We start from the raw sequence: 22,631 nt of genomic DNA, 5'->3' as shown, positions 1-22,631 counted from the left end.
GATATGCTCCGTCCAGCCCCACAACATCACATTGCTCCCATTAAACCTCGGCAAATTATTCAACATGGCTCCCAGTGGAATGCTAGTCCTGGGGCTTCCCTAACTGCTTGGTCCGCCCTTTTCCACAATTGTGTGACATCCTGCCGACTACGCCAAATGTAATAATGTGCAGGTGCTGCGTATGTCACCATGGAACAGATAGACCAACAGTTAAAGGGGAGGTTTATTTACAGCGATTGATACTGACAAAATAACCGTGCAGTATTGGTATAGTGAGAACAAGTACTGAAAACAGGCAAAAAGGCATAAACAGTATTGAACAATAACATAAGGAGTTTTTCTATGAAGGCACTTATCAGTCTGAAGGGGGGGCCCTTGATTGGAGAGTCGAGCTTCTCCCATGTTGGCACCGAATCACCAGCAGCGCTTGTCGTCTGAAGACTCTCTGTACTCTGTGGTCTTTCCAGTCCTCCGCTGGAGTCTCAAGGGTTACTGCAGGTGGCAGAGAGGGTACTATACAAACAGAGTCCCCTCTGCTCTGAGTCTTTTGTCTAAGCACAACAGCCTCTCCCAGGGGAAACAGTACTCTGTCCTTTGTTAGATCTCTCAGCAGGAATCAGGGGTTCTGCACCAGCACCGCGTGTGCCGGAGCTACGCGCGGGGGTCACAGTCCCTGCACGGATCACTGTCTCTGCAAAGGCTGCTGTCTCTGCACTGTACAGTCTTCACACGGGGTTCAGGGCGCACCTCGTCTGTCACTGCAGACTTCAGCTTCACGTAGTCACTGGCTATGGTCTCTATACTGGCCTCAGTCTTTCCACAGGAATCAGGACACAAGTTTGCTGTCACTGCAGTACCCGGCCTCACGTACTCACGGTCTGCAGTCTCTGTGCATGGTACCCCGGTCTTTGTCCTGTGCACAGGAGCTCTGTCTCTCTCCCAGTCTGTGTCAGTGTCCTCCCCTGACTGCTGCCCAGGCTGCTCTGAGGAAAGTGCGCGCACTTTTCCCGCTCTCTGCTGGGCTGTCTTCTTGTGCCCAGCTCCTTCTCTGTTCCCCGAGGAACCTGCTGCCCTGCTCAATGGTTCCAGGCATGGAGCAGAGGAGGCAGCCCTCCCCCGGCTCTTCCTGCACTTCACCCCCTTACAACTTCACAGGGGAATCCCAAGCCATGCCCTCTGCGGTCTCCCATTCTTCTGCAGCCGCAAAGGTTCCTGCTCAGCAGAGACGTCGGTCCCAGCATTTTGCTCAGGCTAATGATATGTGTCTGGTTGCGGCTACCACCCCAGGTTCAGCTATAGCATCCAGCATTTGTCAGCAGCGAGCAGACGCTCCTGGGACCAAGTCCTGCTTTTCCTCATCTGAACATGCCTGGGAGACGGTGGTCGGAGGTCACATGCTCAGGTCCTCAAGCAGCTCGGATTGGGTCATCAGGAATGTCCCGGAAGGCTGCGGTTATAAAAGGATCGCATGGCCGTGCGCTAGTATAGACAATGTGGAGTGAGTCTTGTATGCACGTATGAATGTCTCTGGTGACTGACTCATTAAGAAACCCCGACACTTGGTACGCATGTGTTGATCAGCCTTGCCAGGTAGTGCCTTGGGTGATGACAGTCGTTAAAGCCGTGTGGTATGCTGACCGGGGTCAGAGAAAGAGACTGTGGATTGTGATAGGGTGCCTCTGTGGATATGAGGTACCCGAGGACCTGTGTGGCCGACACAGGTAACGGACAGGTGTTCGTGTTGTACTGACTGGGGTCAGTGAGAGAGACTGTGTTCCTGGAGGGTTCAGTGTGCAAAGGTCCTGGAGGGTCAGTGTTGGGAGGTTCTGGGAGAAAAATTGGATCCTTGGAGCACGTGTGACTTTGGACCTGGTGAGGCGTGAGTGTTGGGCAGTCTCAGGTGGAGACGGATGTCCTGAATAGCACCCGCTGAGCCCCTGTACCTGGTGAGGCCGGTGTGTTGGGAGATCCTGGGCGGAGGGTCGACTCCCTGAATAGCACTCAGTGCGCCCTGTGTGTTGGACGGTCTCAGGAGAGGAGACAGATGTCCTGAAGAGCACACAGACAGGACACGTGATTTTTGTGTTGCATGTGTGTTTTTTTTCTTTTCCCTTTCAAGTCAGCCTGCAGTGGCTCAGTGGGGGTCAAGAAGGTGACAAGCGGCTTGCTGTAACTCGGCGGGGTTACGAAGGGGACTAGCGGCTTCCTGTAACTCAGCGGGGTTACGAAGATGACACAAGCAGCTGTGTGTGAACGGCAGCCAGAGGTGTCAGAGATCGGTGACAGCAGGAGCTATGGTGGTGCCAACAAGGACTTGTGTGGTATCGTAAAAGAGACATAAACTGAGTTGCGTGAACTGTGGTCTAAGAAGACCTGTAGAACGGACATGGGAAAATCCCAAAAGGGGGCGGTGGCCCAAATCGCGGTGGTAGCCCAAAAGGGGGTGCGGTTCCAGGGGGGGCGGTGACCCAAATCGGGGTGGTAACCCAAAAAGGGGTGGTAACTCAAAAAGAGGTGGAGTCCCAGTGGGAGGCGGTGGCCCAAATTGGTATGGTGGTCCAGAGAGGGGCCGGTGTGTCAAAAGAGGAGCAGCAATGTTCGTGTATGACTTTTTCAGAATGTGAGATATTCTTTCCAGATAACGACGGGCCACAGGTGTGTACCTTAATGCTGCACCGAGAAGGAGTCTCAGGTCGGCTGGACTCAAAGAGTCAGGTGACTCTGATAGGAACTCCTCTCACTTTCTGTCTGGCTGAGAAAATGGTCCAGGTTTGCTGTAAACATGGGGTCATGGTGACCTATGCGGTAGACAGAGTAATGTTTGAGGGATCCACAAGTGGTGAGTGCCAAGGTGGCGGGATACCACCTGACTTAGTGTATGCCTTGGAGAGGAGCCGGGACTTTGTTGTGTTTGATGATGTATGGCAGGAGGTTGGAGACGTTTCTACTGTTGGGCTAACAGATATTGAGACAGTGATGGCTCCTGACGTGGACAGGTCAGAGGTAGAAGTGACCGGAAGAAGGGGTACGTCTTCCCAACGAACGGACCTGACGTCTCGTGACAAGACTGACGTTGACCTGATAAGACGGCTGAGGTATTCACATGGTTAATAGGTAACTGGAGGGATGACTCGGCAGGTCGGGGTAACTCAGACTCTGGAGGTGACTGTGGCTCTGAGAGGAAAGGGAGCACAGAACAGAAGAGCTAGAGAAGGAAGTCTCTGAGCTGAAAGGTCACCTGTCAACGTGGCAAAACGTGAATAAGACCCTTAGGGAAGAGATGGAAGAACTCAGAGGAGTAGTAAAAGGTCTTCTGCGGGAGAAGAGCTTGGACGGAGACGTACAGCGGCCGGGTCCGACTGGTGGTGGGACGGAGCTGCCTGTGCCCGTCTTGGCAGAGGGTCATGAAGAGATGAGATCTCGTGAAGTTGGGGAGCTAAGAACTGAAGAAGACAGTCACCCGGTCGGGTCAACTATGGTGAGGGAAGTGTCCGTGGTAATGCCAGAGCCTCCTGGCCAGGAAGAGAGCAAGGCCATGACCTTCAAGTCTGTGATTGACGTGCCCGAGGACATGCAAGAAGCCTGTGCTGAGGAAGATGTGCATGAGGCTTTTAAAGAGGCGGTCAAGGCGTGTAAGGTGCACTGGACACCTGAGACTCGGCAGTTGGTGATAGTATCAGCCAGGGATGACACAGCAAAGCGGGTAGCTGTCCTGAAAAACATGCATCTGCAATTTCTTCACGCCAAACAGTTGGTCAGGCGTAGTAATATGAAAGCTGCTCGACGCCTAGAGTTAGCAAGGGAGGCTATGGATCGGCTGGGTTTGCGGAAAGATGTGATTCCGGTACCCAAAGGTCTAATTGGGAGAATCATTGGAAGACTCGGGAAGGTAATGCAAGACCTTGTAAATATCTCCGGTGTGGTGAGGGTGAGGATCCCTCCTGATGATGAAGACCAGGTATCCAGTGAAGAGGGTAGGATTCCCATCATGGTGGTTGGCTCCGTGGAAAGCCTGAGAAACTTTCGGATGCTCTTGGAGTATTGAGTGGGGTACCTGCAAGAGATTGAGCAGTTGAGGCTGGACCGTCGGTGGATCAATAAAGAGGTACGGAACACCAGGTGGCGGCCGGCTTCAGCCCAAGATGTAAGGACCCGAAGGGTTCCTCCAAGTAGTGACATGGCTGGTGGCCGAAGAATGTCAGCAAGTGGCAGTGCGACGGGCAGTACAAGGCTGAGAGACCTTACACTCTGTGAGACTAAACAGTGTCTGATGACGCAGACAGACTGTGACTGGAGGGCCAAAGATCAAGGCCGATATTCTGACCGCTGGGGGCGGGGGAGGCATAACGTAGGGATGAGGCCATATGACAGACGGAGACGGTTCTCTCAACCCGTTGGGCAAGGTGTAATGAGTGCCCGTTCTCGAGATCCCGGGGTAATGTTGTGTGTTCAACCCCACAAGTTTGAACAGAGGGGGGAGGTATGTGGTGTAGTGACCACTGTATCCGCTAGGGGGCACTGTGGGTGTCCCAGAACAGGCGTATAAGCATTTCCAGTGTCCTGATAGGAGTAGGATGCTGAATGATCGTATTGTATCTCAAGGTGGGTGGCCTCGGAATGAAGGCTTGATTATGTGCTGATCAGCAGAGCTGATCTTTCGTGCCAATGTGTTAGGGACCAGCTACCTACAAATCCACCCAGGGGTGGATCTAGAACACCATACTAAAGAATGTATGAATGCTTGTAGGACCTGTGATGAGGTCATAGCCATGTGACCCAGTGGGCGTGGCTACGAACCATATAAGGTGGCCAGGGTAGGTCACATGAGTGAATGCTGGGACCCGATTGGTCCGTATGAAAGGTCTCGTCTGGGCTGACGTGAAACCGACTAAAGGAAGATGGGTCTGCCTTCCTGTACACGTGATACGTGTGTATGAGAGTTCCCTGGAGGGAATGAATGTCTGCACTGAGAAGCAGCCATGAGGTAAACCCGGGCAGGGGATATAACTCTGAGACTAGAGAGCCTGTATACTGGACATTGCACAACCTGTGTGACTACAGGATAAGCAGAGTGAAGCTCTGTTATGGACGCTATGCTGTTTATATGAACTTTGTGTTGCTGTGGGTTTATGATGCCTAATAAACCACATGGACTGTTGGAGTTATGTTAAGAAGCCTGTGCCGGATGTGATTTATTGGCTGCCAAGTGAGTGTCCCCAACCTGAATGACAGCGCTACCTTACACCCTGTACCAAATTGGATGGTCGAGCTGTCAGTAACTACATCCCAGACACACTGAGGGGTGGAACCATGACTGTGCCCAGCTACTCCAGGATTGATCACCAGTACTGTGTCCAAAATAAAAGAGTCGCATTGCACAGCCAGATGAGTTCTTCCCAAACACCAATTATCTGAGAGAGAAAATAACACTGCGGTACCAGTCATCTCTCAGCATATAAAGTGGCAACAAGACTTGACTGGATCTAGAAGAAGAAATCAGTTAACCTGAAGTAAGAGCTTAACACAACAGGACCAATTAGCAGCTACAAGATTTTCTTCAAATCTGCAGAACTGTGAGTGAAATAGCAGTGTTTAGTTGTGTTAGGGTGTAGAGCAGGCTTCTTTAGCTAGGGCACTGTAGCAGTGCAGCCCGATTATCGGAAGTCAGGTAGTAAGTTAGAAGTGAGTAGTGTGTGAAACTTGTTTATACTGTTTGTTTTGAACTTTGCATTACCATAGCTGGAGCACAGCTTTTGTGACACACTCCAGCTATCTCTTTTCGTATCTACATTATTATTGCTGTTATCATTACAATAACTGTTAGTCTTATTTACCGGCACATAATCCTCTGTTTTTTAATAAAGTCGGTGTTTTATTTCTACCTCCCCGTCTACTATACCGTATTTGAGTCCTGCCCAGCAGTTCAGACACCGCTACACCTTGACGTTGGTATTGTCAAGTGGTTTACCTCGTGGGAGACCAAGCGTCTTGCCTTTCCCCCGTTACCCCTGCGTGACCATAAAAAACCCCACCCCCTCAACGCCGCCAACTAATACACGGACACAAGTATTTTCTTTGGAATTTTATGGCCACAGCAGCCTTTTATTATACAAACAAAAAACAGTAAACACTGTATCATAAATAACAAAAGTACAATGACTTGAACCCTGGAAGGAGAAGTCCTTGAAGCCACAAGATCATGGTGAAGTAGTCCAAAATATTGTGAACAACCCCGTCCATTTGCTCCCAGCCGTTACCCCACAGGCTCGGGAGCACCAGCACACCAATAGATATTGTCCACGAACTACTTGGAGATCCGCCCTCTTCCGACGGAAACTCCCCATCCACCTTTCACCAGATCACGACCAGCATACCTTTTAACGAAGGAGACCCTACACACCGAGTCTCCAAAACCAATTTCCACCGACTTCAAGGACTCCCCCTCCTCCAAAACCGCCATGACCCAAAATTAGAATCACACTCCCAGCTGTCGGAAATTAAGGGAGGGAGGGTGGGACTGTCTTGGAGCTGGGAGAGCGGGAACAGAGGGCGGGAACACCCCGGACCCCACCTAAATACACCTTAGCTCCCCCGCCCCATTAACCCTTCCCTCACACTAAACCCTCCAACCCCCCGTCATGATGGCCTCCACCAACGCCTCCTATAGGGGGCCAGGAGGCTCACTCCGGCCATTTCTTGACATTGGTATTGTCAAGTGGTTTACCTCGTGGGAGACCAAGCATCTTGCCTTTCCCCCGTTACCCCTGCGTGACCATAAAAAACCCCCACCCCCTCAACGCCGCCAACTAATACACGGACACAAGTATTTTCTTTGGAATTTTATGGCCACAACAGCCTTTATTATACAAACAAACAAAAAACAGTAAACACTGTATCATAAATAACAAAAGCACAATGACTTGAACCCTGAATCATAGAATCATAGAATCATAGAATCGTAGAGTTGGAAGGGACCTCCTGGGCCATCTGGTCCAACCCCCTGCTCAAAGCAGGATTCGCTAAATCATCCCAGTCAGATGTCTGTCCAGCCTCTGTTTGAAGACTTCCATTGAAGGAGAACTCACCACTTCTCGTGGCAGCCTGTTCCACTCATTGATCACTCTAACTGTCAAAAAGTTTTTTCTAATATCTAATCTGTGTCTCCTCCCATTCAGTTTCATCCCATTGCTTCTAGTCTTTCCTTGTGCAAATGAGAATAAAGTTGATCCTTCTACAATGTGACAGCCCTTTAGATATTTGTAGACAGCTATTAAGTCTCCTCTCAGTCTTCTCTTTTGCAAACTAAACATTCCCAAATCCTGCAACCTTTCCTCATAAGACAGGGTTTGCAGACCGGTCACCATTCTGGTCGCTCTTTTCTGAACTTGCTCCAGTTTGTTGATGTCTTTTTTAAAATGTGGTGCCCAAAACTGGACACAATATTCCAGATGAGGTCTGACCAAAGAGGAGTAGAGGGAAATAATGACTTCACGTGATCTAGACTGTATGCTTCTGTTAATACATCCTAGAATTGCATTTGCCTTTTTTGCTGCTGCATCACACTGTTGTGTGTGTTGTTGTGTGTGTCTCCTGGAAGGAGAAGTCCTTGAAGCCACAAGATCATGGTGAAGTAGTCCAAAATATTGTGAACAACCCCCGTCCATTTGCTCCCAGCCGTTACCCCACAGGCTCGGGAGCACCAGCACACCAATAGATATTGTCCACGAACTACTTGGAGATCCGCCCTCTTCCTACGGAAACTCCCCATCCACCTTTCACCAGATCACGACCAGCATACCCTTTAACGAAGGAGACCCTACACACCGAGTCTCCAAAACCAATTTCCACCGACTTCAAGGACTCCCCCCTCCTCCAAAACCACCACAACGAGGGGGCCTTGAACACCTCAAGGACCCGAGACCCCGCCAACCCGCCAAGCGACGGCCCTTTCTATACCATCCTGAAGGGCTAGAGCCCAAATATCATAACCCACAGCATTTAAATGGATACCATCCGCCAACCAAAAATCACCCTTGCCCTTTTCCAAATCGAAATGCCGCACAGCAACTCCCCCATTCCTAACAATGAAAGCAGACACCGCTCTGTTAACTTTTATCCTGGCGCGATTAACCTTCTCCAGCGATCTCATAGACCGCCAGCGCCTGCGCGGCACAATCTCAGACCACACAATACAGACCCCCGGTACAACAACCACAACCTTAAGCAATCCTGCTTAATATCCCTGACCAACTCCCGGAAGGGCCGCACTGCCAGATCGTTACCCCCAGCGTGAATAACAAGAATATCTGGAGCCCGATCCAACCGGACGCACTCGTGGATCTCCGGCAACACCCTTCGCCACTCCAGGCCCCTGAAACCGAGCCACCGCACCACCGCCACTGCTCTGGGAATCCCCAGCTGTCTGCCTTCGTTCCTGACATTGGCTCGCAATGCTCCCCAATAAACGAAGGAATGCCCAAAGATCCAGACCAGCAGCGGCTCAGCACCTGAAACAAAAAACAACACTAACAGAAAAGCAAACTTGCAGAATAAATTTTTTGTCGCCACCCACTCAGACTCCTGTCCGTCCCACGTTCGCGACTAACCAAACCCCTCTCCCCCCATACCTTTCCGAATTAAGGCCGAACATAACTGCGGTACCGATTGGACCTCCACCCCCAATGCGCTGTATCAAAGAGGGGCCTAAACCACACACCACCGCCTCGGTCGCCGCTCCTATTCTGAATGAATGAGAGGCAAAACGGGAGTCGTCTATTCCCAAACCCCGAATGGATTTTTTAAAAACCGCGCCAAACTGATACCGGGACAAACTATCCCCGTCAGCGTGGCACAACAAGGAACCGCTCAAACTGGGACGAAGCTCCCAAAAATTCCACAAGCACTGAACAGGGCACATCAACGAACCGGACACACCACTCAACACCACCCGGCGACCTTTTCGAGACTGGTCAGTTTTGGACCGTCGCAGCCAAAATTCGAGGTCAATAGCACATCCCGGGCTAATAAGCCTCCCATCTACTCTTTATTGGGAGACACGAGCTCCCCAACACGCAAAGCCCCAAAAAATGCAAACGAGAAGGCCAGGCGAAACAACACAACCTCATAACGATCCGAACAGACCAACTCCAGAACCTGCCCCAATTGTTCCAGCATATTAAACGATACAGGCTGTCTTAAATCACCACCGCCTCTGAAACGGCGGAAACCTTTTGCCGCCTGTTTTACCAGAAATGTTTTTGTCAAATCCCTCCACCCGCGCAACCGAAAACCAAAAGACAAACCTGCTAACAAGCGCGTCACCTTCGCACGGGACCAACCCTCGCTCGCACCTCACCCCAACCAAGCCAACAACATTCCCTCTTGCTCAAGCCTGGCCCCGCTGGTGAGGCCGGCTGAAAGGACCTCTTCCCACATTGGCCACACCGCCCGGTAGGCCTCTCAAGTTTTTGGTGCCAGTGACGATTCAATCAGTGACTCTGCGGCTCGTAAGCCACCCTCCACAGCTCCTCCGGACAAATTAGACCCTCGAACTCTGCTTCCGGAGCCAAAGAACGAAAACGATCCCACTGCGAACGAGAGAGAGAGTCAGCTATCTCGTTCCTCACGCCGGGCACGTGCGTCGCAGTCACATGGGCATTCAAAGACAAACACAATAGCACCAATTTCTGTAAAACCCGAACAACCGAAGGGGACGACGTGGTAAGACCATTAATCGCGCTCACAACGCCCATGTTGTCGCAATTAAAACGAACACGCCGATTCTGGAAATCCTGCTCCCACAAGTGCACCGCCACCAGAATCGGAAAAATCTCCAACAACATGATGTTACGCACCAGACCGGTCGAAACCCACGTGTCAGGCCATTGCGCTGCGCACCATTGCCCTCTGAAATAGGCACCAAAACTGATTCCGCCAGCCGCATCCGTAAACAAATCCAATGCATTGTTACCTACCATGTCTGCCATTACCAAAGAATGACTGTTGTACTCCTCCAAAAAGGACTCCCAGACCGCCAGATCAGCCCTGAGTTCCGACGACAACCTAACAAAATGGTGGGGAGCCCGACTCCCCGAAGTAGCGCTAGCCAGCCTACGTCAAAAAACTTGACCCATCGGCATCACCCGACAAGCAAAGTTAAGCTTCCCCAACAGCGACTGAAGATCGCGCAACGATATTTTCCTCAAACGACGCGCTCGGACCACTTCAGACCTCAAATCCACTAGTTTGTCCTCAGGCAACCTGAACTCCCATTCAACTGTATCAATGACGATTCCCAGAAAACGCAAACACGTGGTGGAGCCCTCCGTTTTTCCGGGCGCCAACGGGACCCCGAAACGATCCGCCACCCACTCAATGGCTTTCAAAATCCTGCAACAACGCGATGAATCCGCCGGACCAACACACAAAAAGTCGTCCAAATAATGAATAACAGAGTCAAAACCGGAAGCGTCGCACACGACCCACTCAAGAAAGGAACTAAACGCCTCGAAATATGCGCAGGACAACAAACAACCCATAGGTAAACACCTATCCACAAAAAACCTGCCTTCCCAAAAACAGCCCAGCAGCTTCACGCTTTCAGGATGAACCGGCAGTAGACGAAAAGCAGATTCCACATCAGTCTTCGCCATAAGGGCACCACGACCACATTTCCGCACCCAACGTGCGGCCTCGTCAAACGAAGAGTATACTACCGAACAAATCTCAGAATCAATACCATCGTTAACCGACCTCCCACGTGGGTAAGACAAATGTTGAATGAGCCGAAACTTATTCGGCTCCTTCTTCGGAACCACCCCCAAAGGGGAAACCACCAAATCTGGAAAAGGAGGGGACGCGAAAGGGCCCGCCATGCGGCCCAACGAAACTTCTTTCCTGAGTTTCTCAGAAACAACTGTGGAATGCTCCAAAGCTGAGTGCAAATTCTTCAAAACTAACGGGATTTCAAACGGAGGACTCGGAATGCGAAAACCCTCCTTAAAACCTGAATACAACAACCCCACACTTTCCCTATCTGGGTACCTATTTAGATAGGGAACCATCCTTTCCAGATTCACCGGAGTCTCCCCCTTGCGAATTTCCGCCCCCAGCTCTGGACTTCCCTTTCTTGAAACACTTTGATGCTCCATGTGAGGCGCCATTACAATTAGAGCAGAGGTGTTTAAATTTACAATTGGCCCCGAACTTACACTGGCCGTCGTTAAACTGCCAACGCACCCCCACCTTGTGCGTTCCTGCCTGCCCTTGACCTCCGCCACCCGTAGAGCTGGAGTTGCCACTACTCTGGCTGGTGCTTCCAGCCCCCCCATGAAAGGAGCTCCCAAACTTATTCTGCGCTATCACACGCATCCACAGACCGATATCTTTCTGGTCCCAGCGAATAGCCGGACGCACAGCCTTCCTCTGACGGAATTGCTCGTCATACCTCAGCCATGCCTGACCGCCATACACTATGTAAGCCTCCCCTATAGCGTCCAGATAACAAAACAGCACGGAGCAATTGTCAGGGGCCTTTTCCCCAATAACACTTGCCAAAATGACAAAAGCTTGCTGCCAATTTACAAATGTCTGAGGAATCAAACGCCACCTCCGCTTTTCCTCATCCTCTTTTTTGCTATCCTCTTTCTTGCTTTTATCTAAATTAAACTTCTCAAGAGGCAGCGACGAAAATATTTCCACATACTCATCCTTCCAAATTCGCTCTTTCACCTCTTTTTTTAAATGAGCCCCCAACGAACCTTCAAAGCACACGTACACCTCACCATGTGCCCGATCGTCCAAATGCACACGACACTCCTTCTCTCTGTCGGTTTGCACCGACACCGACACTGGCTCGCCGGCGCGAGGGCCCGGCTCTACACCGCACTGACCAGACAACCCCCCAACTTGCGACACGACCCACGCTGCTACCAGTGACGACCCAACAAAACCCCGCTCCAATCGTGACAGCAAGCTACGCACATCCGCCAGCATATCACACACTCCCACGGCCGCCCCTGAACTGCTCAACCCAGCCCCCACCCCGACACCACTAGGTTCAGCTAAGGGCCCCCTTTCCACCACTGACGAAGATAAAAATGGGTGACAAACAGGGGACATAGATGCATACTCACCGGGCTGCGAGGGGGCTGTGTGCCCTCCAGCCGAAAAGCCTGGATCCCCCGAAGCCTCGCAACTCCCGGTGGCGGACTCGCTGCCGCATTGCTGGTCTCCGAAAACCCCCGCAGCGAGGGTGGGAGGCCTGAACCCCTGGAGTGAACCAGGCAGTGGTACCCCCAAGTCTGATGCCTCCTGGCACCCCTCGCCGGGAGCTCCTGACGGTGTGCCATCTTGCTGCACCTGCGTGTCCAGGGCCCCCCCATGATAGCTGGGAGCCCGAAATCGTCCTCCTTCGCCCGAATCTTCTTGCAGCCGGCGCCAACTCCCACTGCAGCCCCAGGGCTGTGATGCGTCGTCACGGCGGAAGAGGCAGGCGCAGCTGCAGGGCCAGCGCAGCTGCGCCCCCCCGCCGAGGACTGTTCCCCCACACTGCTGGGGGACGAAGAAGCCGGCCCTGCCGCCCGGCAGGCCGCCACTCTGCCGGCAGCCGAAGTCATGGGAGCTGTGGAGGCAGGCCGCACGGCATGCCCGTCACCACCGCGGCCCCCCGAAGGAGCAGATGGAGACAGAAGCCGGGTGCGTGCTGGCTCCGCCCCCCTCCAGCTCCAGGGCGAAGGTCCAGACACCACCGCAGGGCCTCGCCGCACCTGAGGATTCCTCTCAGGCCGCAACGCCCTGGAAGGGGGAGTGAGCGTTGTGCGGCTTGGAGGGTCCCGGGAGGTGCTCCTGCGCCGACGTGAGGCCCGGGGAGTGGTGTCGGGTGAGAGCCATTCTGGAGGCCTCACCCGCCTGGATCTACGCTCCCTCACATCGGCCTGCACAGGTGCACCTTGAAGCAGGCCCGCGACTTGTGCCTCCAACCATCCCGGAGGCCGCCCCGCCGCTGCCGCCCGCAGTCTGTCCAGGGCCACTCCAGCCATCCCGGTGAGTATGTGGGTCTTTCTTGGAGCTGGGAGAGTGGGAACAGAGGGCGGGAACACCCCGGACCCCACCTAAATACCCCTTAGCTCCCCCGCCCCGTTAACCCTTCCCTCACACTAAACCCTCCAACCCCCCCGTCATGATGGCCTCCGCCCACACCTCCTATAGGGGACCGGGAGGCTCACTCCGGCCATTTCTATATTGGTCATAACTGCTCTTACCTTTTGGTAACAACATAATCTATATTTTCATTTATTTTACAGAATTAACAATCCTATACATCTGTTTATGGGCGGCGTGGCATTGTCTAAGAAATGGACATTAACTGTCAAACATCAATTTAGGGGACATGAATCAGAATAGTGCTCCATTAACAAGCATTAATTTATGTAAAATCTGTATATCCGGACGTAAAGTACACTCGTCTAAAAGTGCCAATATATTGTCATTGTCTCTTCATTGTACATGTTACATGGATGTATTTATGCTCTTAATCTCCTACATATTTTCTCCGTAAAAGGAATTTGTTACAGCAGAGTGAGCAATAAAGAAGACATTTTTTCTCATAAAGCAACTGTAATTAACCATCATAATCATCTAGAGGGCAAATTGCAGCATCTAACAAAGGGGCATGAACCATTATAAATGGGGCCATGTAATGTAGCTCAGTTCTGACTATACTTATGCATCAATATCTTTTCAAACGGTATGACTTGCTTATAATGTTAGATTACCATCTTGCAAATTTCAAATTCTCATGCAACTCTGTTCTTGTTCCTGTCACTGTCCAGGCAGTATCGTATCCCAATTTTATTGCCTCTTATGAATGTAGGAAGGCTTATTGTTCATTTGCATATTGCAGGGCATTACTACAGCTCAGAACAGCCAAGCATTGCTTTGAAGTCTAAAATGTCTGATTTTCTGGTTGGTTAAAAAACTGACTCTAAAGGCCCCTTTACATTTAGCGATGCACCAGCGATCCGACCAGCGATCCGACCCGGTCAGGATCGCTGGTGCATCGCTAAATGATCGCTAGTGAGCTGTCACACAGGCAGACCTCACAGCGATGCAGCAGCGACGCAGCGCACGATACTCACCTTTTACACACAGCGATCCTGACGTCCTCCACGCGTCGCTCGTCGTCACAGCAGGAAGCCCAGCAGGAAGCGCCCGACGAGAAAAGGAGCCGGACATTCTCGCGCGATCAGCGATTGACAGTGGGGGAGCCGGTCGGAGGTAAGTATCACACATAGCGATATCGCTAGCAATATCGCTATAACGTCACAAAATCGGTGACGTTATAGCGATATCGCTAGCGATATCGCTATGTGTAAAACCCCCTTTATACGAAACGAATCTGTGAAAAATAGATTAACTATGAATGCTAATCCATATGTGTATACCAAGTGGTGCATGCAGCAATTTTCCATGGGGACTATCACTAAATTACCCCATTGTCTTGCATTGGGCAGTGCATATGCTGTCATTTTTCCATATAGATAGCACATGGCTAGAGATGGGCGAACCGAAATAGTAAAGTTTGGCGTCCGTACCGAACACCTACTGTTCGGGCACAGACACCGAACATGTACTTTACCAGGAAGTCTGTGTTACAGTTCGGGTTCGGCAAACACAGCTTCTGATTGGTGGTAAAATCATCTCAGCCAGTCAGAGTGCCGTGATTCCCACGCTCTTCAAAAGACATCGTGAGCGCTTAGCTGTGATCAGAAGTATAAAGCTCACCTCCGGTCACTGGTGTCAGCTGATGGGACAACTGCTCCCATCATCCGACACCTGCTGCCACTAATAACAGTGAGAGCAGGAGCGGCGGATGGGAGTATTCATCAGCCGCTCCTGCGCTGTAAATAATTTTTTTTAAAAACTGCGTGGGTTCCCCTGTATTTCTGATAACCAGCCAGGCAAATCTCACAGCTAGGGACTGCAACCCTCAGCTGTCAGCTTCAACAAGGATAGTTATCAACAATAGAGGGGTCTGTTATGATTAGGTCACCGAGGAGGATAGCCAGGGAATAAGCTAGGCAACCAGCAAACCAGAAAGGTTGGTAACTTAGCGGATTGCAGACCCATAAACCTAACAACACAACTAGAATTAGCCGTGGGACGTGCCTACGATGCCCTAGACGCCTCGGCACAGCCAAAGAGTTAACTAAGCCTAAAGCAAGAAAGGGGAAAGCTAAACTTCCCCGGAGTAGAACACCAAAGGAATAGATAGCCCCCAAACATATATTGCCGGTGAGACAAGATGAGGCACAAACACAGTAAGTAAATAAAGTAAGCAAATGATGGGGCCCAAACTGTCTAGATAGAACAGGACAGGAACGATACTGTCTGCAATCACGCAAAAACCCTAAAAAATCCAACATGTCTGATATGCAAAAATACTGAGGCCACACGACCTCTCCCCCACTAGATCAGCATTCTGGTGTGAACTGGAAGCAAAGCAAAAGATACTGATATAACAGGGGATTAGCAATACTGAACAGACTGACATAAGCTGTGACATATGGAGCGGGGTCCAGCAACAATGCTGAACCCACACAGCAAAGCAGAAAGCAGAGAAAGGCAAAAAACTGGAACCAATGCAAAAGATTCCAGCAAACAAAATAACTTATCTGAACAATGCAGGACCAATCAGGGGACAAGCAGACGTCAAAATGCACAGGAAGAAAACCAAATCACCAGCAACAACTGAGGGAAGCTTGCTCACTTAAATCTTCCCAGTCTGTAACACCTGACCTCCACTCATCCTCTTCAGGTGATTGACTTCTGTCAACCCGACCAGCTCCACTACCCGCAGCAACCACCAGACGGAGCCCAAACTCAGAAGTCAAGTGTGTTCACAACAGGGGTCCCCACGCAATATTTTTTAATTATTTAAATAAATAATTTTAAAAAACGGCATGGGGTCCCCCCTATTTTTGACAACCAGCCTTGCTAAAGTTGACAGCTGGGGGCTGGTATTTTCAGGCTGGTAAGGGGCCATGGATATTGCCCCCCAGCTTAAAATTAGCAGCCCGCAGCTGCCCAGAATCATAGAATCATTTAATCGTAGACTTGGAAGGAACCTCCTGGGCCATCTGGTCCAACCCCCTGCTCCAAGCAGGGTTCGCTAAATCATCCCAGACAGATGTCTGTCCAGCCTCTGTTTGAAGACTTCTATTGAGAACTATTAGATGCGCCAATTCTGGTGCTCTGCCTGACTCTTCCCACTTGCCGTGTAGCAGTGGCAAGTGGGGTTAATATTTGTGGGGTTGATTTCACCTTTGTATTGTCTGGTGACATCAAGCCTACGGCTTAGTAATGGACAGGCATCTGTAAGACACCTATCCATTACTAATCCTATAGTTGTATGGTTAATAAAGACACAGCAAGAATAAAGCCTAATTCCACTGAAGCCCTCGTGCTCCTGTAATAAAACTAAAATAAAAAAACAATATCCGTCACCCCTCCGTCGTTCTGTCCCACAATGCAATCCATGTCTGGTGAAAAAAACAGTTTTCAAAGATGCGACCTTTCAGGCTGAGAACCACAGGTGACTGAACTGCTGCAAGCGCAGCCTCAGAGACAGTTGGTGACGTCATCGAGGTTACCTTCGGTGAGTGAGGCTCCATTTCCAGCCGGGCTGAATTGCCGTGTCAGCTTTAGCAAGGCTGGTTATCAAAAATAGGGGGGACCCCACACTGTTTTTTTAAATTAATTATTTAAATAATTAAAAAAATGGCGTGGGGACCCCTCTATTCTTGATAACTAGCTTTCCTGAAGCTGACAACTGAGGGTTGCAGTCCCCAGCTGTGAGATTTGCCTGGCTGGTTATCAAAAATACAGGGGATCCCAAAGCCATTTTTTTTTACAGTGCAAAAAAACTCCCATCTGCCGTACCTGCTCTCACTGTTATTAGTGGCAGCAGTTGTCCCATCAGCTTATGCCAGTGACCAGAGGTGAGCTTCATACCTCCGATCACAGCTGAGCGCTCACGCTGTCTTTTGACAGTGTGGGAACCGTGACTTTCTGACCGGCGGGGATGATTTCACCGCTGAACAGAAGCGGTGTTTGCTGTACTGTCATGCACATGACAGCATGTTAAACACTGGATGTTCAGGCCTCCCATTCAAGTGAATGGGGTCTGGGTTTGGGTTCGGGTTCGGGTCCGGGTACTGTTCTGGTACCCGAACTCAAACTTTTTGTAACTGTTCGGCCGAACGCGCCAGACCTAAACATCCAGGGATCTGCTCATCTCTACAAATGGTCATACACTCGCCTTAACACCTTAACCCCCCAGGGTGGTTTGCACATTAATGACTGGGCCAATTTTTACATTTCTGACCACTGTCCTTTTATGAGTAAATAACTCTGGAATGCTTCCATGGATCCTGTTGATTCTGACATTGTTTTTTTTCGTGACATATTGTACTTCACGAGAGAGGTAAAATTTCATTAATATAACTTGCGTTTATTTGTGAAAAAAGAAAATTTGGTGAAAATTTTGAAAATGTCACAATTTTCCAACTTTGAATTTTCATGCCCTTAAATCACAGAGATATGGCACACAAAATACGTAATAATTAACATTTCCCACATGTCTACTTTATATCAGCACATCTTTGGAACCAAATTTTTTTTTGTTAGGAAGTTATAAGGGTTAAACGTTGACCAGCAATTTCTAAGTTTTACAGCACCATTCTTTTTAGGGACCACATCACATTTGAAGTCACTTTGAGGGGTCTGTATGATAGAACATACCCAAAAGTGACACCATTCTAAAAACTGCATCCCAAACGGGGCTCAAGACCTCATTCAAGAAGTTTATTAACTCTTCGGGTGCTTCACAGAAATTTTTTGAATGTTTAAAAAAAAAATGAACATTTAACTTTTCTTCACAGAAACATTACTTCAGGTCCAATTTTCTTATTTTACCAAGGGTAACAGGAGAAATTGGACTTTTAAAGTTATTGCAAAATTTGTCTTGAGCACGCTGATACCTGATATGGGGGGACCACTGTTTCAGTGCATGGCAGAGCTCGGAAGGGAAGGAGCGCTGTTTGACTTTTTCAACGCAAAATTCGCTGGAATTGAGATCGGACAAAATGTCGCGTTTGGAGACCCCCTGATGTGACTAAACAGTGGAAACCTCCCAAAAGTGACCCCATTTTGGAAACTATACCCCCCAAGGAACTTATCTAGATGTGTGGTGAGCACTTTGAATTCCAAAGTGCTTCACAGAAGTTTATAACGCCAGGGAGTGAAAAAAATCATATTTTTTCCACAAACATGATCTTTTAGTCCTCAATTTTTTTATTTTTCCAAGGGTAACAGGAGAAATTGGACCCCAAAAGTTGTTTGTGAAATTTGTCCTGAGTATGCTGATACCCAATATTTGGGAGTAAACTACTGTTTGGGCACACATCGGGGCTCGGAAGGGAAGTAGTGATGTTTTGGAATGCAGACTTTGATGGAATGGTCTGCGGGTGTCATGTCGCGTTTGGAGAGCCCCTGATGTGACTAAACAGTGGAAACCTCCCAAAAGTGACCCCATTTTGGAAACTATACCCCCAAGGAACTTATCTAGATGTGTGGTGAGAACTTTGAACCCCCAAGGGCTTCACAGAAGTTTATAACGTACAGCTGTACAATTAAAAAATCATATTTTTTCCACAAAAATGATCTTTTTATCCCCAATTTTTTTCCCAAGTTAAACAGGACCTTAAAAGTTATTGTGCAATTTGTCCTGAGTACGCTGATACCCCATATGTAGGAGTAAACCACTGTTTGGGCGCATGGCAGAGCTCAGAAGGGAATGAGAGCAGTTTGACTTTTTCAACGCAGAATTGGCTTTGGAGAGTCCCTGATGTGCCTAAACAGTGGAAACCCCCCACAATTGACACCATTTTGGAAACTAGACCCCCAAAGGAACTTATCTAGATATGTGGTGAGAACTTTGAACCCCCAAGCGCTTCACAGAAGTTTATAACATACAGCAGTAAAATTTAAAAAATCATATTTTTTTTTCAAAAAAATTATCTTTTCACCCCCAATTTTTTATTTTTCCCAAGGGAAACAGGACCCCTAAAAGTTATTGTGCAATTTGTCCTGAGTACGCTGATACCCCATATGTAGGAGTAAACCACTGTTTGGGCGCATGGCAGAGCTCAGAAGGGAATGAGAGCAGTTTGACTTTTTCAACGCAGAATTGGCTTTGGAGAGTCCCTGATGTGCCTAAACAGTGGAAACCCCCCACAAATGACACCATTTTGGAAACTAGACCCCCAAAGGAACTTATCTAGATATGTGGTGAGAACTTTGAACCCCCAAGCGCTTCACAGAAGTTTATAACGTACAGCAGTAAAATTTAAAAAATCATATTTTTTTTTCAAAAAAATTATCTTTTCACCCCCAATTTTTTATTTTTCCCAAGGGAAACAGGACCCCAAAAATTATTGTGCAATTTGTCCTGAGTACGCTGATACCCCATATGTGGGGGTGAACCACTGTTTGGGTGCATGGCAGAGCTCGGAAGGGAAGGAGCGCCTTTTGACTTTTTCAACGCAAAATTGTCTGGAATTGAAATCGGATGCCATGTCTCATTTGGAGAGCCCCTGATGTACCTGAAGAGTTGAAATCCCCCACAAATGACCCCATTTTGGAAACTAGACCCCCCCAGGGAACTTATCTAGATATGTGGTGAGCACTTTGAACCCCCAAGGGCTTCACAGAAGTTTATAACATTCTTTTCCACAAACATGATCTTTTAGTCCCCAATTTTTTTTATTATTCCAAGGGTAACAGGAGAAATTGGATCCCAAAAGTTGTTTTGCAATTTGTCCTGAGTACGCTGATACCCCATATGTGGGAGTAAACTATTGTTTGGGCACACGTCGGGGCTCGGAAGGGAAGTAATGATGTTTTGGAATGCAGACTTTGATGGAATGGTCTGCGGGTGTCATGTCGCACTTGGAGAGCCCCTGATGTGCCTAAACAATGGAAACCCCCCAAGTGACCCCATTTTGGAAACTAGACCACCCAAGGAACTTATCTAGATGTATGGTGAGCACTTTGAACCCCCAAGTGCTTCACAAAAGTTTGTAACGCCCAGGCGTAAAAATAAAAAAATCATATTTTTTCTACAAGCATGATCTTTTAGTCCCCAATTTTTTATTTTCTCATGGGTAACAGGAGAAATTGTACCCCAAAATTGTTGTGCAATTTGTCCTGAGTAGGCTGATACCCCATATGTGGAGGGGAACCACTGTTTGGGTGCATGGCAGAGCTTGGAAGGGAAGAAGCACCGTTTGACTTTTTCATCGCAGAATTGGCTGGAATTGAGATCAGACGCCATGTCGCGTTTAGAGAGCCCATGATGTACCTGAAGTGGAAACCCCCCAATTCCAACTCCAACCCTAACCCTAGCCTTAATGGGAAAATGGAAATAAATACACTTTTTTTAAAATTTTATTATTTTTCCTTAACTAGGGGGTGATAAAGGGGGGTTTGATTTACTATTTGTAGCGGGTTTTTATGTTTGGCAGCTGTCACACGCTAAAAGACGCTTTTAATTGCAAAAAGTAGTTTTGCATCACCACATTTTGAGAGATATAATTTTTCAATATTTTGACCCACAGAGTCATGTTAGGTCTTATTTTTTGTGGAACGAGTTGACGTTTTTATTGGTAACATTTTCGGGCACATGACATTTTTTGATCACTTTTTATTCAGATTTTTGAGACGCAGAATGAAAAAATATCAGCAATTCATGAATTTCTTTTGGGGGGTGTTTAGACCGTTCCGCGTGTGGTAAAATTGATAAAGCAGTTATATTCTTCGGGTCAGTACGATTACAGCGTTACCTTATTTATACCTTTTATTTTGCTTTGGAGCTTTTATACAATAAAAACAATTTTATATAAAAAATAATTATTTTGCATCGCTTTATTCTGCGAGCTATAACTTTTTTATTTTTTCGCTGATGATGCTGTATGGTGGCTCATTTTTTGTGGGAAAAGGTGACGTTTTCAGCGGTACCATGTTTATTTATATCCGTCTTTCTGATTGCGCGTTATTGCACTTTTTGTTTGGCGGTATGATGATAAAGAATTGTGTTTTGCCATGTTTTTTTTATTTATCTAGGAATTTTTTATTATTATTATAATTTTTATTTTACTTTATTATATTGTCCCAGGGGGGACATTACTACATAGTGTCAGATTGCTGATCTGACACTTTGCAGTGCACTGTGACAGATCAGCGATCTGACAGGCACTGCAGGAGGCTTTCTCAGCGCCTGCTCTCAGCAGGCACTGAGAAAGTCACCTCCTTGCAGGACCCCAAAGGCTCCCGTGGCAATCTTGGATTCAGGGGCCTGCAGGAAGGAGGTCTTTGGAGCAACGCAGCCCGTGACCGCTCCTGGCACATAGTGCCGGGTGTCAGCTGTGATAGTCAGCTGACATCCGGCCGTGATTAGCGGCGCTCCCCCTGTGAGCGCCGGTAATCTATGATGATGTACTATCCCGTCCTTGGGAATTAAGTCCCAGGTCACATGGACGGGATAGTACTTCGTCTGTCAGAAAGGGGTTAATAGCCTCTTATACTTACAATCAGATTAAAAGAAAAAATGTACATTTAAAGATGTATTTAACCTAAATGTTTGTATTTTTCTCCGATCAGCAACCAAAGTTTATGCTGCCTTAGGTAATCATGATTTTCACCCTAAAAACCAACTACCAACACAAAATAATTCTATTTATTATGGGCTTTCGAATTTCTGGAGCCCATGGCTCAAGCAGGAATCCATGTCTACGTTTCTAAAAGGTAAGTTGTTGCTTGTTTATTAAAAATGAAAGCAAATATATACATACATTTAAAAAAGTGACATTTTCCTCTTTATTTCGCTAGGAGCGTTTTACAGTGAACAAGTGGTGAATCTAGAAAATGTGGGACGTATTATTGTTCTAAATACTAATTTATATTATGATTCGAACAGTATTACAGCCAATATGGAAGATCCTGGTGACCAGTTTCTATGGTTAGATAATCAATTATCAGATGCTTCTCAAAAGGGAGAAAAGGTAAAGTTACACATACAGTAATTGAACGTCATATTGCAAAAAATGCATGTGTAGATATGCCCTTAAACTGTAAAAAAAATATTCAAAATACAGATTGTGCTGCAATTTTCTTGCCTCTCAACCCCTTAGTGACGGAGCCAATTTGCAGCTTAATGGCGAGGCCAATTTTTACAATCCTGACCACTGTCAATTTATGAGGCTATAACTCTGGAATGCTTTAACAGATCCCACTGATTCTGAGGTTGTTTTTTAGTGACACATTGTACTTCATGATAGTGATAACATTTCTTAGATATGACTTGCGTTTATTTATGAAAAAAACAAAAATATGGCGAAAATTTTTCAAATTTCACAATTTTCAAAATTTTAATTTTTATCCTCTTAAATCGGAGAGATTTGTCACACAAAATAGTCAATAAATAACATTTCCCACATGTCTACTTTACATCAGCACAATTTTGGAAACAAATTTTTTTTGTTAGGAAGTTATAATGGTTAAAAGTTGACCAG

At 48.0% G+C, this 22,631-nt stretch overlaps 1 protein-coding gene across 1 annotated transcript in view; it reads left to right on the top strand.

Annotated features, from left to right (window-relative positions):
- SMPDL3B (sphingomyelin phosphodiesterase acid like 3B) overlaps window positions 1–22,631 on the top strand; it is a 446,519-nt gene that overhangs the window by 243,231 nt on the left and 180,657 nt on the right. Inside the window, exons 5-6 of the mRNA XM_073564586.1 lie at window positions 21,721–21,864; window positions 21,949–22,121. Coding sequence (XP_073420687.1) covers window positions 21,721–21,864; window positions 21,949–22,121 — 317 coding nt within the window. The remainder of the gene's footprint in view (window positions 1–21,720; window positions 21,865–21,948; window positions 22,122–22,631) is intronic.

The sequence above is a fragment of the Dendrobates tinctorius genome, unplaced genomic scaffold (assembly GCF_039654945.1).
Source record: "Dendrobates tinctorius isolate UK_male_01 unplaced genomic scaffold, ASM3965494v1 ptg000015l, whole genome shotgun sequence".
Lineage (NCBI taxonomy): Eukaryota > Metazoa > Chordata > Amphibia > Anura > Dendrobatidae > Dendrobates > Dendrobates tinctorius.
Note: the sequence above shows the minus strand (reverse complement) of the source record. Positions and strands in the feature narration are given on the sequence as shown.